A 20,654-nucleotide genomic window follows, 5' to 3' on the forward strand; every position below is an offset into this window, starting at 1 on the left:
TCTCGCCGTTGTCTGCGCTCCGTTCTGGACCAGTTTGGGGAAGTTGCCGTGGCCCGGCGTCGCCCAGATGTGCGACCTCATTGAAGCACAGCCGGCCGAGAAGATCGGCAAGATGAAGAAGTTGCGGAGAACTTTGTCGGAGAGTTTCAGTCGCATCGGTGAGTGGCGCGCTGCCCGGGCGCTTGGCCCGGCGCCCCCGGCGTCCGCTCCTTCTGCCCCGCGCTTCTGGCACCGGCGCTGCCTCGGCAGCCCTGGCTCGCGTGGGGTGCGCTGAGCTCCGCGCCAATGATGGAGGGAACGACGTCCGGGACCTGGGGGAGGCTGGCGACACCCCTTTCCTTCAGGGTCTGGGGTTTCATTTGTGGGTTATTGTACGCCTACAATTTGGGTTTCCCGTCCTCGCTGCTACCGCTCGGGCTTTCGCGCCCGCGGGGGGACCGGCGAGGGGACGCCCCTGCCCCCGCCGCTGGGGGACTGGGCGGCTGCGTGGGTCAGTTGTTATTTTGTGCGCGCAGGCGGTGTTGGTTTGGGGTGTTTAGGTAATAATCGGGCTTTGGAAATTGGTGAGACGTTGCGTTGTGCCCTGGCATTGTTTAACACAGCGAACCTAAAGGGAAGTGGGACAGGTACCTGGGGACCTTTTGTTCCGGACTCATGTCCTCGAAAGCGAAATTTGGGTGTTCCGTCCCGAGGTCTCTGAATTTTCCCATTGCTGCAGGGAAATGCGCGCTGTGAACTTGCCAGGACATTCAGGAATGTCTCCAGAACTTCTTCCATGTGTTAGAGCTCCAGGGCTAGTATTGTCTTTTAAACCAGCCAACCAACCGACAAATAAAAACCGACCGAGAAATGCTTGAACATTTAAGAATAAATTCATGTGACAGACTGTAGCTGGGTGACAACAGTATCACGTGGAATGGGTTTGCTAGATTTCTAGGGTTGGCCATAGAAAACCCCTTTAAACCTTCACACAGTGGCTGGCACCTAACATAACTTTCATTTAGACAGCTAACTGCTTTCAGCAAGAAAATCATGCTAGCACTAAAAATCCTAAGAAGACTTCTAGCCTTCGTTTCACTTTTTTTTTTTAACGTGTCATCCCCGTTAATGAAAGTGTTAATGGGAACTAAGCAAGCGTTTCTTCAAAATAAAAACCTGGAGTGCACATGAGTATTGTTGTCATCCTTCTATCCACTGATTTAAAAAATCATGATATAAGTGCATTGGAAAACATGTAAAGTTTCTCCCAGTAAAACAAAACATGGGCCAACATTTAGTTTTCCTTTAACTTAAAACTTCACATGGGGGTACCGAATCTTTCCCAAGATGACTGTAAAGTTACTGTGTGGACCCAGTATTTAGTCCCGGTTTTATGCATTACATGCACTGGCTATTTGCAGTTTCACTTTTACAGCTAGGGATGCCTATGAAGAGTCTGTACATTCAAATGAAGCTTGGAAGTAAGAAGAGTGAAGGGGACAAGGTGTGGAGCTGGTGCTCATTATTAAGGAGGATGTGTCAGCCCCCCACCCGGACCATCACGGAGGCGGTCTGCAGTCCATTAAGCCCTGTTCTAAAACACATTAACTGTATATTTACTAATGCTAATGACTCTGTTGGAGCCCTTCCAGTTTTTTTGTTAAATAATTCATTGCAATTGAATCTCAGTAAGAAACCAAGGACATTAATATAAAAATTCCTTATGTTTAAATAATTTCAAGGTTTTGATCGACAATCAGTAACATTTAGATGAACTGCAGTGCTGTCAAATGGGGCAGTATAGTTAATTGGATTTTCTAGCTTCCTGAGATTTAGTGATGTGAAACTCCTTTTGATTCTGGCTCTTGTTAAAATGCCTTCGAAGATCTAGTAGATTTTACTTCCTTTCGGAAACAGTACAGTGCAGTAAACATAACTGATTATTGTATTGATGGAAAGTCTTGATTCTGAATAGCCTATCTCATTCTGGAATACTGTAAAAGGAGATAAAGAGATTTAAAGTGATTATGATTTAAGCCCAAGACATTTATTCCAAGTAGCATTACAGAAAAATGAACCTTTGTTATCCATATATTTTCTTGATGTTGTGTTTGCAAAATCAAAAATCAATGAAATCGATCTGATTAGTTAAGGATTTTTAAGGTCTTGGAGGCTGTGGAGTTGAGGTTTTACGATGGAATTATATAGTACATAGGTAAAGGGTGTTGTGGGCTGTGTGTCACAGACTAGGGATTTCTGGTGTTGCTACTTGTCGCTGAATGACCTTGGACAGGTCCCTCAACTTCTGAGCTTCAGTTTTTTGTGTACAAATCAATTTTGTTATGGGCATTAGTGGAATAATACATATGAGGTCCTGTGTGGTATGTAATACTCAATAGATGCTCACAATATGTTATCATTATTTGTGATTGCATCATACTGACATAATTGATCTTCTGGTGGAAAGCAAGAGAAATAAGGGAAGAAGTGGCCCCTGACTTTACAGTAGAGCTAGCCTGAAAACAGGATAGGTTTTGGAGTTGGACTCAAATATTTTCTCTAGGAGAAAATCCAAATAAGGGGGAAGAAGTGCATTCAAATGAATATGAAGAAATGTCATTTCTTTGAAAGTAGGTGATTCCAATAGTATTTATGGTTTTCTGCTAAATAGTGTCAGTGTATTGATTTATTTAGGAATTTCAATAGTTGTCTCATGGTTTTTTTCTTTTAAATTTAGGTTAGTATAAACAAAGACAAATGGGGATTTGTTCATTAATTGTTTAGGGGTTTAATTAATTAGTTAAAGGGGGTTTTGAACCCCCCTTTTTTCTGCTTGTTGTGTACCTTGGGCAACTAGCAGAATTTCCCCAAACCCCAGAGTACTCATTTGTAAATTTTCTTAAGGTTGTTGTGAAGATTAAATCAGATAAAAATACATAAAATATCTAGTGCAATATGTGTCACATGATGGAGATCATTTCTGGAGGCTACTATTCCTCCATTACTTTGTTTATCTTCTATCTTTCTCCTTTCTTCATGGGTACTTCTTGAGGAGATCAAAGAATACATGTTTATTCCTGTTGAAGAATCCAATATCACAACATATTCATTCACTTTAACCAATCTGTGATGGCTTTAGAAATGAACATACTGACTTTATTTTGCTTTTTTAGTATGATTCAAAAGTGTAGCTTGTTATGTGATAAAATGTACAGTATTTTTGTTTAGCCATAGGAAGTATTAATCATTCAGCTACAGAAAATAAGGGTGATTTTGAAAGTAGGTGATATCCAATCAATGTTTATTAATAATAATTCTGACTACATGAAAGTGGCAGTGCTAATGTGTAATTTATGCCTACGTGAAAGACCATGCCAACTTTGTCACTGCCCATCTCAAATACAGCTGATCTGAGATTACTGTATTGTAGAAGGTCTAATAAAACACGTTGGCTTTCAAGCCATGGCACTCTGATTTACGACATCTGCCAGGGAGTGACTGTTATACAGCTGTGGTTCTTTTATAATATGGGTGTAATTGAATTTCATTAGTATTTATGGTTTACTGCTACATAGTGTCTGTGTATTGATTTATTTAACAATTGCTATAGTTGTCTCGTGTTTTGTTTTGTTTTTTAAATTTAGGCTAGCATAAACAAAGACAAATGGGAATTTGTTAATTTTTTAGAAAGTTTATATAGAAATTTATTTAGTTAGTTTATTTTTTTGCTAGTGGTTATTGTGTTTTTTTTTATAAATTGTTTCAAGTATTACATATGTCTCCTTTTTCTCCTGATTGACCCCCCACCACTCCCACCCTTTAGGACAAGCCCCCACCACCCCAGTGTCTGTGTCCATTGGTCATGCCAATATGCATGCATACAAGTGCTTTGGTTTATTTATTTAGTTTTGAATGTTAGTCCAGGACAGTGGTTCTCAACCTTCCTAATGCCGCAACCCTTTAATACAGTTCCTCATGTTGTGGTGACCCCCAACCATAAAATTATTTTCGTTGCTACTTCATAACTGTAATTTTGCTATTGTTATGAATCGTAATGTAAATATCTGATATGCAGGATTTATTTTCATTGTTACAAATTGAACATAATTAAAGCATAGGGATTAGTCACAAAAACAATATGTAATTATATATGTGTTTTCCGATGGTCTTGGGCGACCCCTGTGAAAGGGTCATTCGACCCCCAAAGGGGTCGAGACCCACAGGTTGAGAACCGCTGGTCTAGGAGGCGAAAGCCTTTCTGTAATATCTGGTATAAGAGTAAGGTCAAACTGACATTTCATCATATTCATATGAATGCATTTCTTCACCCTTATTTGGATTTTCTCCTAGAGAAAGGAAGTTAATACTCTTTGATATTTGAGATGAAACCCACGTATACCATTTCTTTAGAAGAGTTTTTTGGGAGAACTGAGTAAAAGGAAGAGTCTGTGGTTACACTGAATTTTTGGGTTCGTTACCTTGTGCTAAAAGTGTGTAACTCTAGAATCTAGTTGTCATTTGATAAGTCCATTCTGTCAGAAAACAGAAATGTAAGAGAAATGTAAGAAAGGGTGAGACAAAATTTAGCTGTTGTCCCTCTCTCAATGTCATTTTAAAGGATTTTAATTTGAAAAATATGAAATGAATTCATATCAAGGATCCTTTCATAAGAGAGCATAGTGTATGGTTTTCATATGCCAAAACTTTAGAGTGTCTCAAATGTAAGGTGTTGTCTTTTTGCCATTGAGATACATAACTCATTAATTCAACAACTGATTAATTATTGAGTACATGCTATGTTCTAGATATTATGCTGGCATTGATACTGGTCCTTGTCCTCATGACTTTAAGAAAAGACAGGCCAATGAAGGGGCATAGACTATGTGTATAGTGAAAAATTCTACCTTGAAGATTGGCATAATTTGCTGTTGGAGAACATAGGATGGGTATCTCTTTAGTCTTGGTGAGATCATGGAATGCTTTCTAGAGGAAGCAATGTCTGAGCAGAAGAATGAATAGAAGTCTGATTATATTAAATGGCTTAATACATGCCCCGCTGTTAACCCAGAAACATGTAATATGCTTATTATTCCATGGTATCTATGAAGACAATTGTGGGCTTACATTTATGTGAATGACTAATGACAATCGGAATGTAATCAATAATGAGATGTTGTATGCTTGTTTAGGTCATCAGTGACCTGATAAATATTTGGAAATGACACCTTTAATTGGCCTTTGTTGTTACTATTAACTGTTGTTCAGGGCAAGGTTTCCGTGTAAGGTGTCAGTCTAGCAATAGAGGGTTTCAGTGAAGCCATAGACTTCTTGGTTCTCCCTTGTAGTATCTTGTAGTATCCAGGACTCAAGAATAATGTGTAGGGGAGAGAATCTGGCTTCCTGCTCTTATATCTTAGAATTTCCTCTTCTATTTCCTCTTTTTATCTACAGACCCCACATCATTATCCAGAATGTGGAGGAATTGGGGGGGGGGAGGGCGGGAGGGAGGGAACAAGAAGGAAATAGTCCACACTGGGTGTTGAAGAATTCTGATTTTCTGTTTTCTTCATCTCTCAACTTCAGGGTCTTCATTTCATATTTGCAATTCCCTAAGGGATAGTATCAATTCTAATTATTTTAAAAAATATATTTTTATTGATTTTTAGAGACAGAGGAAGGAAGAGAGATAGAATCATTAATGAGAGAGAAATATCATTTATTAGCTGCCTCCTGCACACCTTCTACTGGGGATGAAGCCTGCAATGCTGGAATGTGCCCTGACCAGGAATTGAACTCGTGACCTCTTGGTTCATGGGTCAACGCTCAACCACTGAGACATCAGCTGGGCTCAACTCTAGTTCTTATTGGATGCTTTGCGTAAGAAAAACCATGGCTAAATTTCCAGAACTTTTATCATGTCCAAAGTAAATACATATAAAAATTTGTACTGTGAATTGTAAGCTTGCTGCTGTTTGTATCTTGTCTGGCAGCCTCAAAATGATTTCCATTAATCTTCGTTAAATGTGCTAGGTCTGAGGCTGGACAATAGTTGACTTTGCATTTGAAATCAATGAGCTAATCATTTCTATTCCAAATATTTTTTTTAGATGAAACCATTTGTCTATATTTAATTTATGTAGGTCACTAATATTTTATAACAGAATCACTAGTCATGTATGTTAATTAAAGGACATGCTTTGGGTTGAGGGAGTGAAGGGTATAGTCTAGTAACATTGTTGACCGGTATTTAAAGAAAGCCTTCTAGATGAGAAGTTTTACATTCTAAATTAAAATTTAACCATTCAGAACTAACCCTAGCTATCAAGAACACCTAGGATCTTGTATATGTATTTCGATCAAAATAGGTTATTTAAGATTTAATGTAAATTTAACAAAATACATAATAAAATATGTGTAATTGAATGTGAGAGAAGCCATTTGAGACTGGGACAATAGGACTTTTCTTTTAATTTTCCATTCAGAAGAAATTGTTCAAAATTAAAGGAAGTAGAGGAATCTATTCCAGATCAGTTTCTTAGGCAAAAGGGGAAGGCTAAGAATTAAACTTTCAGAAACATTTTATCTCCCTCAACCTGCCCTCATTCCCCTTAATGGCACCACCATAACCACATACTTACTGATGTTTTAAAGAGACAAATTTTTAGTATGAAACAGAAAAATAATCTTTTAAAGATTGCTAGACTATACCATGTAAGCTTTGATATGATAACTTCAGCTTAGTCACATGACTTCTCTCGGAGCTTAATTGCCAAAATAATTTGCTTTCCATTGCTTTTGTCCGAACATGGCTTTCCAGGTAAGAGCTACCCAAGTATTTCTAGCTGGAGAACTATCCAGTGTAGACCAGTAAACGCCTATGCACAGTTCTATAAATTGGAAACATCTCTCCCAACGGGTGGTTTCATTTAAATTAGCTACTTTCTGCATTACCTTAATATGAAACATTCTAAGTAATTGTAGGATTTACGGAACGAGGTGTTTGCCAACTATGCATGAAATACTCCTCTTTCTCTTTTTCAGTTCTGAAGCCATATATATATTTAAAATAAATTTCAGGTATTCACTAGTTCCTATAAATATTCTGAATGCATTGTTTCCTTTGTTGATGTTTTGTTATACAGTTTCTCATGTTGAAATGTTTGAATTATGTAGCTGCAGTGCTTATTGTACGTGCTTGGTCTTTCATCACCATACTTAAATTTTTCTCAGTATGAAAATCTCATTCAGGGCCCTGTGAAGAGTGGGTGTCATCCTAACAGTTGGTCTGGGAGGTCCCTAAACCATGCGTAAATATATATGCTTAAAACCCAGAGTTTTAAGGGGAAATTTCTTTAATCTTATTTTTTGATTTTTTTTTCATACTTTCATTTAAACATTTTCCTACAACAGAAGAGGTAGGGGAAGGATATGCATACTTCTTTTCCATACTTGGGAGGACAGTCTCATTTACATATGTATGAGAGTGTTCACAAAGATGCATGCTGTGCAATTCTCTCTCCCATTTGCAGTTTTCCTCTTTGTATCGTAACATTGTTATTCAGGTTGGGGTACAGTTTTACTTTCTGAAATGAAAACACCATACTGCTTTGGTATTTTTCTCTGTTTTCTAGAACTTAGATACTTGGCCTCTTTTTTGAGATGTCTCACAATAACTGTTTCCTTTCCTTTTTTTATTTTATAGCTTTGAAGAAAGACGACACCACCTTTGATGAGGTAGGTTAAATTTCTTTATCTAATGTTAGATGTATTTAATTACTGCCAAGTAAAGCCAATAGGTGCCAACTTCACACTTAGAAACAGAAAAAAAAAGCCTTAAAAAAGAAACCAACAAGAGGTGATATCTCTTTAGTTACACTGTATTATTTGTCAATTTTAAATCAGTTGAATGAGTGAACAAAAATATGTCTTTTTAAATGAACAAACACGCGAAGACCCCCGTAGGCCTTGGTGGTGCTGCCTTGCCGGTGGCAGTGCTGGCCCAGCCCGGTGTGCTGGGCGTGCTCGGGGCCAGCCTGGAGCTGCTGGGCACCGCCGCGCCCTCGCACACCCCCTCTGGATCAGGGTGCGATGCCATGTTGACGCCACGTATTGTCTGTCAGACTCCCAGAGGACCAGCTGACTTTTCCCGTTCTAGTTTTCCTGTTCTTTGTGTATCAGACCCGTCTTTCTCTACCTGCCGCAGCAAGAGAGCCTGGTTGAGTCAGGCAGAGGTAACTAATAGCATTCTGAATGTGATTTTTCAATTGTACTCTTTCCTGAGCTTTTTCCTGTATTGGTGGGGATCACCAGAGAAATAATGTGTTTTCAAAACGTTCTCAAGAGTGCTATAAAGTGGTGTTTCATTGTTGCCATCCCAAGCCACGGCCCTTGATCTGTGTTGTGAACTGGGCCACATGTGTATACGTATATACATATTACATGTTTTTCTATGAACACAGATGTGCCTGTACGATGGGCTTATCCTGAAGGCGAATGAAAGCCTAGATTCGTTTGGTGTGGTTCACCGCGGCAGATCCCATGAAAGATGTTACCTGTCGCCCTCTGCTCTCGGGCTTCAGAGAGGAAAGGACGTGGGTGAGCCTGGCAAGTCCCCTTGGCCACGTGGCCGGCGGTGGCGCAGGGCGGACCGCTCAGGGAGAACCTGCTCCAGACCGGGATTTCTGGATGGGGCTGGCGTCATTTGGCTCTCACGGTCGGCTGCTTCGTCTGCTGCACCTGTTCTTTTTCCCGGGCCCAGCTCTGCAAAGCTGTGTCCCTGGACTCCAAAGCCACTTCCCCTGCCAGCCTTCCTGAAACATCCTGTAACACTTAGTTCCTCTAGACCTGAGGCAGTAGAGGAATCTTCTCTTCCCCGTCCGTCCGTCCGCAGTAGTAATCATGATGTTCTCTAAACCCGTATTTCTGGAATTTCAGCAGGGTGACTGAGATGTTTGTAGGAGAGTATTTTCTTCTTTCTCAGAAGAAATCAATGTGAGAATATTGGGCACCTTTTTTCTCTTTATAAAGAAAAGCCTCCCCTCTAATTGGGGAGGTAATGTGAGCTCTCATAAAAAAGAAAAATAAGAAAAAGGAGCAGGCAAAGTCTCCCAGATCCTATTAGCCAGTTGCAACCACTGTTGAAAGTTCTTCTTGCTTCTTTCCTCATGTTAAGAAACAAGCGGAAAACCACAGCCCACATATTATAGCCGGCTCTTTTCCTTCTCACCTGGACCACACATGTTACTCTCCTATATTTTTACACGGGACTACTAATCATCGTTAGCCATGTAAAACACCTCTTGTTTAAATGCCATTGTTAATGATTGTATGTTACGCTGCCATGTGGCTGTGACATGTGGCTTTCAAAATAAGGTAAGGCTGGAGCCTAGATGAAAGTTAAGGATGTATATACCAGACCCACTAACTACCCACCCTCCATGACCCTAAAACCTCTGCACAAAGTCTGGATTTTGTAATTTGGGGAAAATTATCCTTAGCTTGTACAAAGTGTTTTCCTTCCTCGGTGCCACAAGAGATTGGTTAAATACCTCCGACCAGTAGATCTCAGAATGCTACCCCTGGAAGAGACGTTGGAGGGTACGTGGCCCACATCACCATTTCACAGATGGAGAAACAGGTCTGGAGGGCCTGGAGTTTCCAGTTAATCAGGGAAGACCCATGTCAGCAGCCTGGGAGGCAGCACTAGTAAAGGCTGCCTGGGTATAAGGAAACCCTCACTTAGCCACCTTCTCAAGATCACTTGATTGACTCTTTCCAAGCCTTTTACAAAATTGTGAGGATTAAATCAACTAAGGGTCAAGATTCCAGAACAGTGATGGGCACATAGGAAATGTCTCATTATTGGTATTATCGTTGTCCTTGTCTTTTTCTTCTTCTTCCTCCTCCTCCTCCTCCTCCTCTTCCTCCTCCTCACTGATGCTCTCACCATGACATCCACCTTCTGTAGTTGGGGTTGGGAAGCAGGCTACAAGGTTGATTTAGTTCGAAATAAAGAATTAGAGCTATGAGGAGAGTTATTTCAGATATTCCACTAGAATTCCGTATAAGCTTTTGTGTGATGATTTGCATATCAATTAAGACTAAAACGATTGTCTAAAACCTACTACATTGCAGGTCATTCCAGGTCGGTCTGAGGATGACTGCATTCAGCTTTGTGCACATGGGAGTCTTGCACATGGTTAACAGCCAATAACTAACTATTGAATAAGAGTCAATATCTGTTGCCAATAAGGAGAGCAAGTGTTGAACTGAGTGTCAGACGATGCGAATTGTCATTTGCCAGTTCCTACCTAGCGGGCAAGTCATTTAATTTACCCAGGGCTCAATTTCTCATTTGTAAAACCAATCAGTTAGACTGTCACCTTCAGGTTGCTTTCTTATGTTTAAATGTATGATAGAATTCTACGTAACAATCAACTTAAAATTACAATTTTACCAAGATCAGAAAAGAGCCCCAGATCTGTGATTATATAAACCGGAAGTCAGTGACTTCTAAGGTCATCTTCAGATTATAGCGATAGAAGTTTTCTGGAACTTGCTTTGTGATCTTAGGATTTGAATCTTAAAACCCGGGGCTGGGTCAGCATCTTACCAGGTAGATAGGCATTGGGGTGTGGCAGCTTTTCTCCCTCTCAGCATTTCTGAGCTGGAGCTCCTTGGCTCTGTGGCCTCCTACAGAACGCCTGGAGCTGGAGTCTAGTTGCAACTCCTTGGTTTACATAGAGGATTTTTCTAGGGTGTGTACATGTTTGACCTTGAATGGAGAAGAAAAAAATATAGACCTATTTGAAAAATATGCTTATTTACTTGTTCTTAAATAGGCTGCAATACCCTGACTGGAATTTATTAATTTTCATAACCAGCCCGGAATTTATTCAGAAACTGCCTTCTAATGCTTGCTGTAGAGAGAAAATGAGAGGCACTTTGGAAATTAAGTGTTGAGGGCCTCAGATGGTTACATTGATAGGTAGTTGTGTTGGAAAAGGGAATTTTGTTGAAGTCATCATATTTGGAGAGAAGATGTTCTAAGGATGACCATTTTGCTCTGAATTCATTGTGCATCTGGGTCCTGATTAAAATATGAAGCATTTTATGTTCTGTGGGTTTAATCTGCACATTTGATATAGACAGACTAATCATCTATAAGGATATCCCAAGTAAAATTTTATCGGTTTTAGTTTATTCTTTTGTTGTCTTTTCCCCACAAAACTCCCCCTTCCGCCCCCGAACTTTTTGATCTTTGGAGCCTCAGTGTTTGACACAGTACATGGCCAAAATGAAGGGGCCAAATAAATAATTGTTGGAGAAACAAATGGTTAAGCCCCATTGAAGGATGAGAGAACATTGCTATTTTGTGTCATAGTTTTAAGTGGATACAATGTTTTTGGTGACATGGTGATGGGAGCCAGTAAGTGTCAACTTCATAACTGTGATACTATTACAGAACTTTCCAAGTTCCTTTCTCACCTTTGGTCCGCAATAAATGGCATGGCATGTCCCCCGAGTGGGTCCATTCCTCCTGGAGCAGTTAACAATAGCTATACTATGACTTCTGGAAAATTTTTGAATCTTATTTTTTACAATTTTATTTGTTTTTAAAATAATAATAATAATAATACCTAAAATGTGAAAGTTCAGAAATACAGTTAATCTGCCCCAATGTAAAATTACCACACAGAAAACCTTTTGAACTTTGGGAGCAAAAGTTCCAATTAAGTATACATAGATGTGTATAGAAAGAGTTGGAAAAGTCGAAAGCCACAGCAATTCATGAATGGTTCTTGTGCATAAATTGAGTTTAAACCGTGTAGTTTTAGTTCTGCTTCATGCCTCGGTTACTTTAGCTCAGATAAGTTGTCAGAACAAAGTGTTGACTATGCTTGGCTCTTTGGGGAGAAATACAGAAATTTCAGTGACTAAAATAAACCTTTTAAATGTGAAGAGTTTTATTTGTTTATGGTATATGATCCAGATAGTTAAGCACTTATTTGTTTGGAAAAAAAAAAAAAAGGTGGTCACTTATGAAGTTTTCTAATTGTTCTTCACTCTGCTCAGTTATTTCGTGTTTGTGAAGTATAAGAGACTGCCAACACATTTTGCTATTTTCTAGCTATTTTATTTTTTATATGCTAGAAAAGTGTGTACAAAGCCTACTAAATAGCTTCACATTTTTACATTTGAACTGTAACTTCTTCAAGTACCTTCTTCTAGGTTAACTTGCTTCCTGTCTGCTGAATGTGATCGTTCTGTGAGATGGATGGGGGCAGTATCCATTGCTTTCAGCTTCTAGTCCATGCCCCTCTTGGCTATTTTGTATAAAGATGTAACTATAACACTGACCTGCAATGATAAATGTGGCGGTGATTTTTATGAGAACTAGAGTCCAGGGGTTAGGTACAAATACAATTTGGGGATATTCCTGGTCATTCTTTTCCATCCATTGAGGGTAGTGGAAGTTGTTGCAGTCTTTTCTCACCCCAACCATCATCATTGGAGGCCTCAGGGTCTGTGTGGATGATGTATGCATTGTATACAAGGGTCTCACTTCAGACTTCCCTGACTTTCTCATCTAAAGTAATAAATCCCAGCCTGGCCGGCATGGCACAGTGGTTGAGCTTCGACCTATGAGCCAGGTTGTGGGCTCCATCCCCAGTGTGGGGTGTGCAGGAGGCAGCTGATCAGTGATACACTCTCATCATTGATGTTTCTACCTCTCTCTCTCTCCCTTCCTCTTTGAATTAAAAAAATATTTAAAAATAATAAATCCCAGGAATAACCTTCCCTTCCTAGCCCTCTCACTCCGGCTGCACTCCCTCTGTCTCTTCTTCGTCGCTGGCTTCCAGGTTCCAGGGAACCCCTCCTTTGCTTGCGCTGTCCCATTCCTCCAGCCCACAGTCCATCCCCTGCTTCCCTGTTCATTTATGGCGCATCACTCTCTTGCCAGCATCCTCAATAGCCTTGCCCCTTTGTACGTTGCTTGTAATAGACTCTGCCAGCCCTTGATTTTGAACTGGCGTCTTTTCCTTTCTTGCCAAGAGCTGCTGGAGGAAATCACACCACAGCGTAAGTACATTTATCGTCTCCAGCCTCAGCTGGCACCTGAGGCAGCTGTGCACACTGTGTGGCTGGCCTCGTTCCTGCCGAAACCTTTCCACTCTCCCCAGACCTCCTAGCAACCCTCCTTCCTTTAAGTAGATGACTTTCCCTCTGTATTAGTTTGCTAGAGTTGCCATAGAAATTCACTACAAACTGGGTGGCTTAAAACGACAGAAATGGAGTGTCTCACAGTTTGGAGACCAGAAGTCTGAAATCGAAGTGTCGGCAGGGTTGGTTTCTTCTGAGGTCTGTGAGGGAAGGATGTATTCCAAGCGCCTTTCCTTACCTTGTGGATGGCCACCTTCTCCCTTGGCTTCTGCACATCGTCTTCCCTCAGTTTTATATTTCCCCTTTTTATAGGGACATCAGTCAAACTGAATTAGGGGCCCACTCTGCTCCAGTAGGACCTCATCTTAATTTAACCAGTTACATCTGAAAGGGCCCTGTTTCTAAATAAGATCACATTCAAAAGCCCTGGGGGTTAAAGGACTTCAACATAGGAATTTTTTGGTGGAAAAAGTGCAACTCGTAACTCCCTCCACCTTCTTACAACACTTAACGCTATTAGGCATCAGCACCTCGCCCACCCGTGTACCTTCCTTTGCTCCAATCTTACTTCCCACCCCCACCCCATCTTGGAGGAGGGTTGTCTTTTCCGTGCTAGGCTAGTTCCTCCTCTCCTCTTGATTCCTTCCTCTCCCCTCCATGCCAGAAATGGTATAATTGAGTCTTTCTTATCTACATTTTCTGTTTCTTCCTTTGTGTCTAGGTGTTACACCATAGGCCCTGAGCGTGGTGAAGTTCCCCATCTCTTTCATCATACCGGAAACCCTCCGTCCTCTGTGGTCATGTTTTCATGCCCCCCCTCGAGGGGTTTGTCCTTCCCTTGCTTCTGGCTGCCCCGTAATATTATACTCACGTCAGTGTGGCTGACTCAGCTTTCTGAACGCCACACCGTGAGGTCCAGCTGCCCACTAGATGCTTCTGCCTCTGCCTTTCAAGGTCACCTCAGTCTCAGCACTTACAAAATGTTACTGATTCTCATTTTCCCTAAACCTGCACCCGTTCTCTTTCCTATCTCTGTGACTGGCTGTAACAGCCACATGGTTTTCCAAGGCGAAAACGTGACACCATCCCCCGAGCCCTAAACCCAGGCATTGGCCCTTGTCCCCGTGCCATCTCCATTCCCACCGCTGAGGTGCACATTCAGCCTCATCCTGTCCTGCCTGGACTTGCCGTGATCTAACTGGCTTCCCTGCCTTCAGTTCCAGCTGAATGACAGATACGAAATACACATCAGGCTCTTCACCCGCCGAATAGCCGAATACTTTAGTAAAAGCTTCCTGTCAGCTACAGATTCAAGTCCACACTCCTAGCTTGGCTTTCAAGGCCTCTCATGATCTATCTTTTGCCCATCTTTCCACCTTATCAAACAGTCATTTCTGACTTCAGTGTCTTCATTGTCATTCAAGCTCCCATGACCTCAGTTCAAGACGTTATCTCTTTTACCTATTTTATCCCAATAACCTCTTAATTGACGTCACTCATGGTTCCATCTGTTACTCTTCCCAAAATGTTTTTCTTGTCATGATACTTCCTTCACTTCACTTCAGAGATTTGTGCATCAGGGGTTTATTGATGTCTGGTCTGTGTGAGACTCTGGACATGCTCTCAACCTGACTCTCAGTCTAGCCAGGTTCAGAGAATTTATCCACTGACATTTATAGGCGGACCAGTTCCTGTTATCTTGTGGTGTGGGGCCTGGGCATAGACACAGTGTTACTCTTTAGAGTAAGATTTTATATAACTGTATATCCTATTTTATTTTCACCATGGTCCGTGTCTGCCAGCCCTGGAAGATATGACCTATCCCATGTAAGATGTCTAGAAATTTACAGATTGTTCTCATTATGCCAGTAAGTCCTTACGTTTCAAATCCAACATTTTGGGTGACTGACTGAAAGAGAACTTGACTTCCTCCTTAATTCTCTCATTGGAAATGTAGTTGAAATGTTCGGAGGCTTGAAACTTTCTGTGCTTCAGTGTTTCCTTCAGTTTGATCACATTTGCCATCTCCCTAATTATGGTAGGCATAATTGCCATAATTATGTCTAGTCCCAGACAGTGCCTAGAATGTCTGGGTAGTGCCATAAAGATTCAGAGAGGAAGTTCATGTCACAAAATGCAAAATGTATGACATTTGGGAGAATTAGTCACTTTCATCTTCCTTAATTCCCAAAAGACAGAATGTTGCAGAAGTGGAAGGCATGAATAGTGTCTGTTTTCCCTTCCGGAGCACCGCGCATCCCAGCGACAGGCCCATTCGCCTGTAGGAAGGTGGCTGGTGTTCCCTTTGGGGCAGTGCTTTGATTCGCATGTTGGAATTCATTTGCAGAAAGCTGACCTTTGGTGTGGGAAGTCTCTTCATACAGCCGAGGCACTTATGATTTCCTTCAACAAGTACAAAATGGGCCCAGCTACAGGGAGTTCAACACACCCATTTTCCTTCTGACTGAAATTTGAGCCACTTATTTATAATCTACAGATCTTCAAATTGCTTGGTTGTATTTGAGATAGCTCTTATGCTAGGAACTATAATGATAATTGCAATCGGCTAAGTAAAGAGTCAGGTTTTTTTTTTTGGGGGGGGTTGGTAATCATTTTTATTTTTCAATTACAGTTGACATATAATATTTTATTAGTTTCAGGTAACTTATAAATCTGACACCATACATACATAGTTATTAGACTATTGATTATATTATGACTATTCTGTTACTACCAATTTGTACTTAATCCCTTCACCTTTTTCACCCATTCTCCAACCCTCCTCCCATCTGGCAACCATCCAAATGTTCTCAGTATGTATATGTCTGTTTCTGTTCTGCTTGCTTATTTATTTTGTTTTTTAGATTTAATTGTTCATAGGTATGTATTTATTGCCATTTTTTCATATTTTTGATAATTTAAAAAATTTTCTTTTTTATAAAGAAGACTAACATTTCATGCAATATTTGGTGATAATAAATTCTTTCAGCTTTTTTTTTTTTTTTGTCTGGGTAGCTCTTTAAATGTTCTTCAATTTTAAAGATAGCTTTGCTGGGTAGAGTAATCTTGGTCATGGATCCTTGCTTTTCATCACTTTGCATAATTCTTGCCACTCCCTTCTGGCCTGCAAAGTTTCTGTTGAGAAATCAGCACTTATGGGAGCTCCCTTGTAGGGAACTAACTACTTTTCTCTTGCTGCTTTTAAGATTTTCTCTTTGTCTTTAACCTTTTGCATATTTTTAAAGAAACATTTCTAATGTTTATTCATAAAATTAACCAAAACAGCAACAATAGATTTATAGAGCCACATATTAATACCAAACCAGGAAGGGAAGAAATATTCCAGAGACAAGTTTCAAAGGAATACACACCAGGCTAAAAACCTACAGCTAAACCGAGCTTGCAGAACAGGTTATATTTATTCCTGCATTTTCTCAACAAGTTCTTCCTTATATTTGCCTTTCTCTTTCCAACTTGTTGAGATTTGGCTTTGCATTCAAGAATTTCTTTACGATCTTTGTCCAGTGGTAGCCTGATGATAACCACCTTGCTCAGGTGAATGCCCAGGAGGACGGGTGTGCGTTAGCCTTCTCACTCTGCCCCCGCTCGATGTAGATGACATTTCTTTCTGTACACCTGCACACCTGTACTGCCTTGCCGATTTGCTGATCTTTGTAGTGTCCTTGAACCACCTGGCCTCATCATCCTTTCGGATGGGCATGGAGCGAATGTTGTACTTCTGCCGAAGCTCCTTGGAGCGGGGAGGACATGATCTTTCGGCGTGTGTGTGCAAGGAGGCACAGAAGTGGCGTTTGTGGTTTTTGCTGCGGTCTGAGGTCACGAAGGGGTTGAACTTCATGGTGATAGTCTTCCTGGTGCCAGAAGTGCCTAACTTTTGCATTTTAATTATGATGTGTCTTGGTGTGGGACTCTTTGGGTTCCTCTCGTTTTGAACTCTCTGGGATTCCTGGACTTGTATGTCTATTTTCTTCACCAGGTTAGGGAAGCTTCCCTCCTTCCCTCCCTCCGTTCCTCCCTCCCTCTCTCCCTTCCTCCCTTCTTTCCTTCCAATAGGTTTTCAATTTCTTGCTCTCTCTCTTCTCCTTCTGGCTCCCCCATGATGTGAATGTTGGTACGCTTGAGGTTGTCCCAGAGGCTCATTACATTATCCTCATTTTGGGGGTTCTTTTTTCTTTTTGTTTTTCTGATTAGGTATTTTTTTGCTTCCTTATATTCCAAATCGCTGTTTTGATTCTCAGCTTTCTCTTTTATTTATGGTTTCTATGTACTTTTTTATGCTGTTGAAGTTGTCTCTAAGTTTATCTGCTTTTCCCTTAGGTTCATCGAGCATCATTTTAACTCTGCATCTAGTAGATTGCTTGTCTCCATTTTGTTCAGCTCTTTTCTCTGGAGTTTTGTTCTGTTCTTTCATTTCAGACATGTTTCTTTGCCTCCTCATTTTGATTGTTTTCCTGAGCTTGTGTCTGTGTATTAGGTAGAGCTGCTATGTCTCCCAGGCTTGGGAGAGTGACCTTATGTAATAGGTGTCCTGTAAGGCCCAGTGGCACAGCCTCTCCAGTCACTTGAGCCGGGCACTCCAGGTGTACCCTCTTCCCCCATGTGGGCAGTGTACACCCTCCTCTTGTACTTGAGCCTTGATTGCTGTTGGCACATTAGTGGGCTATATTTACCCCCAGGCTAATAGGCTGTACCAGTAAGGATTGGCTGTGACTGCTGTAGTGCATCAGCTGTGCAGGGGCCCACCCCACAGAGCAGGACTTAGTTTAGTGGGGCTCTGGTGCCTGCTGAGTCCACCCTTTGAGTGTGTCCCTTCTGGAGGAGGTTGGGGGGTGCTTCAACATGTTCTGAAACTGTCCAGTTGGTACACTGGCTCTGGGACCTTCCAGGAGGTGCAGGCCAAGGTCAGCTACCACCTATGTTCTGTCCCGGGCCATCTGGCATGAGCTAGAAAGCAATCTGCAGATGGCTGATGCTGGTGCCGGGCCTGGGGCCACTTAGTGAGATGTATAGGGCATGCTGAGGCCAGATGCTGCTTGTTTGAGAGATTTTAGGAAAATCTGAAGCATGAGCCAAGACAGGCCATTTGTATGGAAAAGCCACTGGAAACAGCTTGGGTGTGCCTGCAAGTTGGTGGGGTCTCAGGTAATCACATGGATGCAGTGCATTCTGAGGCTCTGCCCCTCTTACCAGTCTCAATGTGGCTTCTTCTTTAATCCCCTAGTTGTAGGACTTCCGTTCAGCCAGATTTCAGGCTGTTCTGAATGATGGTTGTTCTACTATAGTTTAGCTGTATTTTTTTAAAAATATATTTTATTGATTTTTTACAGAGGGGAGAGGGATAGAGAGTTAGAAACATCGATCAGTTGCCTCCTGCACGCCCCTCACTGGGGATGTGCCCACAACCAAGGTACATGCCCTTGACTGGAATTGAACCTGGGACCTTTCAGTCCGCAGGCCAATGCTCTATCCACTGAGCCAAACCGGTTACGGCAGTTTAGCTGTATTTTTGATGTGGTTGTGGGAGAAGGTGAGAACCATGTTTACCTTGACCAAAAACCTTCAGCCATCAGAGATCAGTCTTTTTTTAAAAAAAAATTAAGGTCAAACAAGTGTCTTTATTTACTTTTTATGATCAAATGATTTTCTTCCTTGTTACAAATTAAATTTATCCAGATAACATTAATAACTATACACTTCGGTTAATAACTATACACTTCGGGTGTACAACTTGATAATACAGCACCTGTGTCCTCTATTGTGTGCTCACCATGTCAGAGTTTTTTGAGGACTGGAGTCATAGTCTGTACTTTCAATTTATTTTTTAGTTTTTAAATTTTCTTTTCTTTTTTTTCTTCCTGCCTTCCCTCGTTTCTTCCTGTCCTGCTCTGTCCTTTTCCCCTTCCCTTCCCTTCCCTTTCCTTCCCTTCCCTTCCCTTCCCTTCCCTTCCCTTCCCTTCCCTTCCCTTTCCTTCCTTTTCTTTCCCATTTCTTTTGTTTAAGCATATGAGCTTGGGGATTTTATTTAAATATTTAAAAAATGATTTCAATATATGGCAGTATTCTTTGCTACAGTGTCTTATAATGCAACATTGTGTACTCATTTTTGAAAGTGAGATTAATAGTTTTTATGAGTAAGTCATTTTAAATAGCTAGCTACTCATTAAATTTTAAATTTAAATCTTATATGCATGGGTAAGGAATGTGTGGGGAAAAAATTTTAAGGCTCTTATAACCAGTTAAAATAAAAAATTGTTTCAACATGTAATCGTATACTCAGCTGATATTGTGTCAGGTAGAGTACTTGTTTGACTTTTCACTGATAAACTTTTTTTGCAGCCGGCCAATCTCACTTATAAGTACTGAAATTGTACTTGAAATTGGACAGAGAATCTGGGGAGTCCTACAGTTGCCAGTGCCATATGCTCATTTGTGTTCTCTCAACCTATGGACACTCTCATGTGAGGTGACTGCCAAGTGTGATTCTAGAAGGTATCTTTGCATCAGGGAATTACTATTCTAGTCTAGTTGACCTCAAACACATTCTTCTAACTCTGTTCACATGTGGAGTATGCAAATAATTTCCTTAAAAAATTGTAGAGCAGATTGATGTCAGTTTCTCAGTTGTGTTTTGATGTATTTTCTTGTATGGGGAAGAAAGGGGCTGAGTTGCAGTTAGAGTACCAGGCATTTGGCATATTCCAGAGTTTGCCCAAAAGGAATGTGCCAAGTAGGAAATTATCACCCATGACATATATCTTGGTGGAAACAAACTGAAATATGTTCCTCTAGTCTGTTTCTTGCCTTAAGGCTGGGCTATGACTATAACTTAGTTACCTTAGAGCATTATTTCTTCTGTTTTAAAGGATTTTGAAAAAAGAGATGGCACCAGTTTTGTAAACATTGATGGGCTTAGAGGGCGAGAGTTTTCTAAATGCTCCCTGAAGATTTTGGTGTGGGCTTCTCCACTTCCCCCTACCCTAAGTCACACCTTAAAAAGACTGCTGCTGCAGTTACCAGGGTTATCTTTTGAGTGTGCCACATCCCAGAGGTGCATTTTGATGATAAAAATGATTGATAGCCACTCATCTAAAATATCTATAACTGAACTAAAAGGAGGTTGAAGATGGATATTGGTACAGTCACACGCAGTCTGACTTTTTTTGAACAGCTCTTGATTTCAGATCATGCATCCTGAATTTTGGTTTAGAAAATATAGCCCTAGTTCTACAGCTGTATATTTCTTGACATCACATTAATTTTCAAGATATTTTAGCCAAAAGAAAAACTAAGACAGTGATAAAAAAATTTTAAACCAGGACTAAGTAGACATTATTTCACGACATATAAAAATGAGTAAGGATAGCTTAGGGTTATTTTTTCAGTTTTAATGAAAATTTTATTAATTAAAAGTTATAGGTCAGGAAGAGATAAGATTGATAAGATAAAATTCTATGTTAGTAATAGTCATTCGAGACGTGAATGACTTCTTT

At 40.7% G+C, this 20,654-nt stretch overlaps 1 protein-coding gene across 1 annotated transcript in view; it reads left to right on the forward strand.

Moving 5' to 3' along the window:
• Nucleotides 1-6: 6 nt before the first annotated feature.
• CDK14 (cyclin dependent kinase 14) overlaps nt 7-20,654 on the forward strand; it is a 513,373-nt gene continuing 492,725 nt past the window's right edge. Inside the window, exons 1-2 of the mRNA XM_006084938.3 lie at nt 7-158; nt 7,682-7,713. Coding sequence (XP_006085000.1) covers nt 68-158; nt 7,682-7,713 — 123 coding nt within the window. The 5' untranslated portion in view covers nt 7-67. The remainder of the gene's footprint in view (nt 159-7,681; nt 7,714-20,654) is intronic.

The sequence above is a fragment of the Myotis lucifugus genome, unplaced genomic scaffold (assembly GCF_000147115.1).
Source record: "Myotis lucifugus unplaced genomic scaffold, Myoluc2.0 scaffold_15, whole genome shotgun sequence".
Taxonomy (NCBI): Eukaryota; Metazoa; Chordata; class Mammalia; order Chiroptera; family Vespertilionidae; genus Myotis; species Myotis lucifugus.